We start from the raw sequence: 3,005 nt of genomic DNA on the forward strand, positions 1-3,005 counted from the left end.
TCCAGGCCGTCCGCACGCGTCCGTTTCACCCTCAAACCGAGCGCAAGTTTTGGCCGGGGATGGGTCGAAAACGGACGGAATCCAGACATTTGTCCGTTTGAGACCGCGCGTTGGGTCGCGCTATTCGTCCATTTTACTTCAAACAGACGCGCGCGAATAGGATGGAATCGCGCGGTGGAGTTGGCATGGACACAACGATGCAGCGTAAATTAGAGAGTTCACAGTTGTTCCAATGCTAGGCTGACAACAGATGGTGGCAGCTACTGTACATATGATCGATGTGCAACAACCGGAAAGAAATTGATGGGTAGGGTTGGCCGGTTGGGGGACAACACCAGCTGAGAACGAGAGCGAAGGTGACACGCGGGAAAATAGCTTTCTTTTTCCAAGCTGTGGAAGAATATATGCCTGCCCCGGCCAGCCGAAAACAGCATATCGCGCACTCGGTTTTGGCCAAGTTTTTATGCTCGGATGCATGCTTAGATACATCTGGGTGGATGGTCACGGATATTTTTTTCGTTTTGGACGGTATGAATGTTGATCGCGCTTTACTAGCTTTAACAAACTCGTCAATGGTCGAATTTGTTCTCTTATCTGCCTTTTGGGTTAGCTAGGTTAAGAGCATCTCCAATAGCATGTGTAAATTTGGACGTCTATATATTTATATAGACAATGGTTTAAAAAAATTCTCTCATATACACATCAGTTTTGCAGTAGAACGTGTATATATAGAACGTCTACATTTTCTCTCATATATTTTAATATTAATTTATAACTACCAATTCAACTATCATCTTAACAATAATTCAACGATTTATTATTGCAGTGTCAACTGCTATTTTTTCAATGGGCACTTTCCAAACGGCTATATTTCCAACGGCTACCTTTCCAACAGCTCTATTGCAACAGCTCTATTCCAATGGCTCTATTGCTGGCCTATATATACCACCCCTCTCCTCTCTTAAATATCTTTCCATCTTGTGCTACAACACAATGAGTGAAACAGGATTCGTTTTGGATATGCTCATGAATTCGTCGTCGTCGTCTTCATCAGACGACGACGAACTAATTCTTGCAGCATTTGCAGAGCGCGAGGAGGAAGAGGAGGCAAATGCTCGACGTCATGGCGGTTCCACGCTGGGACGACAATTTTTGCATCGCGGAAGAGATGCCGGATTTGTTCTACTGTGGAGCGACTACTTCAAAGAAAATCCCACTTTTCCCGAAAGTTATTTTCGCCAAAGGTTAGTATTACTACATTATTCCCTGTCTGCCTATTTTTCATCTTCATATCTCATATTTGTTTTTCCGCACAGGTATAGAATGTCCCGTAATTTGTTTAATCGCATAGCTGAAGCAGTACTTGAGCATGATAGTTATTTTAAGCAAAAAAGAAATCCTGCTGGAGCTCTTGGGTTACATCCTCTGCAGAAGATGACAGCGGCAATGCGACTGCTAACTTACGGATATGCGGCTGATGCCGCGGATGAGTATTGTCGGTCTGGAGAATCTACAAATCTAGCATCTTGCAAAAAGTTTGTGATAGCTATTTGTGAAATATTTGGGGACCGGTATCTGAGATCTCCAAATGAAGAAGATACTGCTAGATTGCTTGCAATAGGGGAGCAAAGAGGTTTTCCTGGTATGTTAGGGTCTATAGATTGCATGCATTGGACTTGGAAAAATTGTCCTAAAAAATGGCATGGCATGTTTAAAGGTCATGTGAACAAGCCAACAATGATTCTGGAGGCAGTTGCTTCAAAGGATCTTTGGATTTGGCATGTATTCTTTGGTTTACCAGGGTCTCTCAATGACATAAATGTGGTTCAACGTTCACCTGTGTTTGCAAAGCTATCTGAAGGTGAAGCTCCAAAAGTGAATTATACCATCAATGGTCATCCGTACACAATGGGGTATTACCTTGCAGATGGTATATATCCACCATGGGCAACATTTGTGAAGACCATACCAACTCCAGAAGGCAGAAAGAAGAAACATTTTGCCAAAAGACAAGAGGGGGCCAGAAAGGATGTGGAGAGAGCATTTGAAGTTCTGCAATCTCGTTTTGCCATTGTTCGAGGACCAGCAAAAGGTTGGAAACGTAAAGAAATTGGTGATCTCATGAAAGCTTGCATCATAATGAACAATATGATAGTCGAAGATGAGCGAGACAGCGGTCCACATGACTACATCTATGACTCTATGGGAGTAAAGGTGACCCCATCTCATACTCATGCGGAAAAACTGAGTGTGTTTATTCAAATGCATCAACGGATCACAAACAGAGCATTTCACTCTCAGCTCCAAGATGATCTAGTTGAGCACATCTGGCAAAAGTTTGGAGACGAATGATTATGGACGTAGTTGTAATAATGTAGTGTTTTCAATTCTGTACGCGGTTGTAATGATGTACTATTTCAGTTATGCCATAATGCAATATTTTCACACACAACAGATATTTCAGATATGAAAAATAGTTTCAGATATGAAAATAGTTCACATGACAAATACTAGCAAACCTGACAAATGGTTCAACCCGATGTGTTGAACCGGCGAGCGGCGATCTCATTCTGCTTGTTCATGTAGTATTCTTGTTGAGCCCCAATCATAACAGTAGTGTCCATGGACATGATCTTCTCTTCTAACTCAAATTGCTTGTATGACATCTCCCTCTCTTGGTTTAGCATCTGCCTCTCCTGCAATGCAATCTGCTTCTCTTGCAATTCAAACGCTCGCTCATAACGAGCATTCTTTGTGGCCTCTTTGACCTCAGCCTTCTCTAACTTTTGTGCCCACACATTTTCTAATGATAACTTGGGACTAAAAGCATCAGAAGCAGAAGCTTTAGCTTTTTGTAAACGGGTTTTCTCCCGCTTATTACCATCAGGTCTTGTCTCTGTTCCAAGAGCATCAGTGCATCTCTCGAAGTCCTTGTCATTAGAAGTCGCACCTGGACTTGCATCCGAGGTCTTCTTCTGCTTTTTCTGAGGCCCCTTCGAAATCAC

General features: G+C 42.6%; 1 protein-coding gene across 1 annotated transcript; it reads left to right on the forward strand.

The window, feature by feature from the left end:
- Positions 1 to 993: 993 nt before the first annotated feature.
- Positions 994 to 2,352, forward strand: LOC123052327 (uncharacterized). The gene has a single exon (XM_044475498.1). The coding sequence runs from the start codon at positions 994 to 996 to the stop codon at positions 2,350 to 2,352; it is 1,359 nt and encodes a 452-aa protein (XP_044331433.1).
- Positions 2,353 to 3,005: the final 653 nt, after the last annotated feature.

This window comes from Triticum aestivum, chromosome 1A, assembly GCF_018294505.1.
Source record: "Triticum aestivum cultivar Chinese Spring chromosome 1A, IWGSC CS RefSeq v2.1, whole genome shotgun sequence".
NCBI lineage: Eukaryota > Viridiplantae > Streptophyta > Magnoliopsida > Poales > Poaceae > Triticum > Triticum aestivum.

What these genes read in the sequence shown, in the direction of transcription:
- LOC123052327 (XM_044475498.1), top strand. Translation starts at nt 994, where the DNA reads ATGAGTGAAACAGGATTCGTTTTGGATATGCTCATGAATTCGTCGTCG.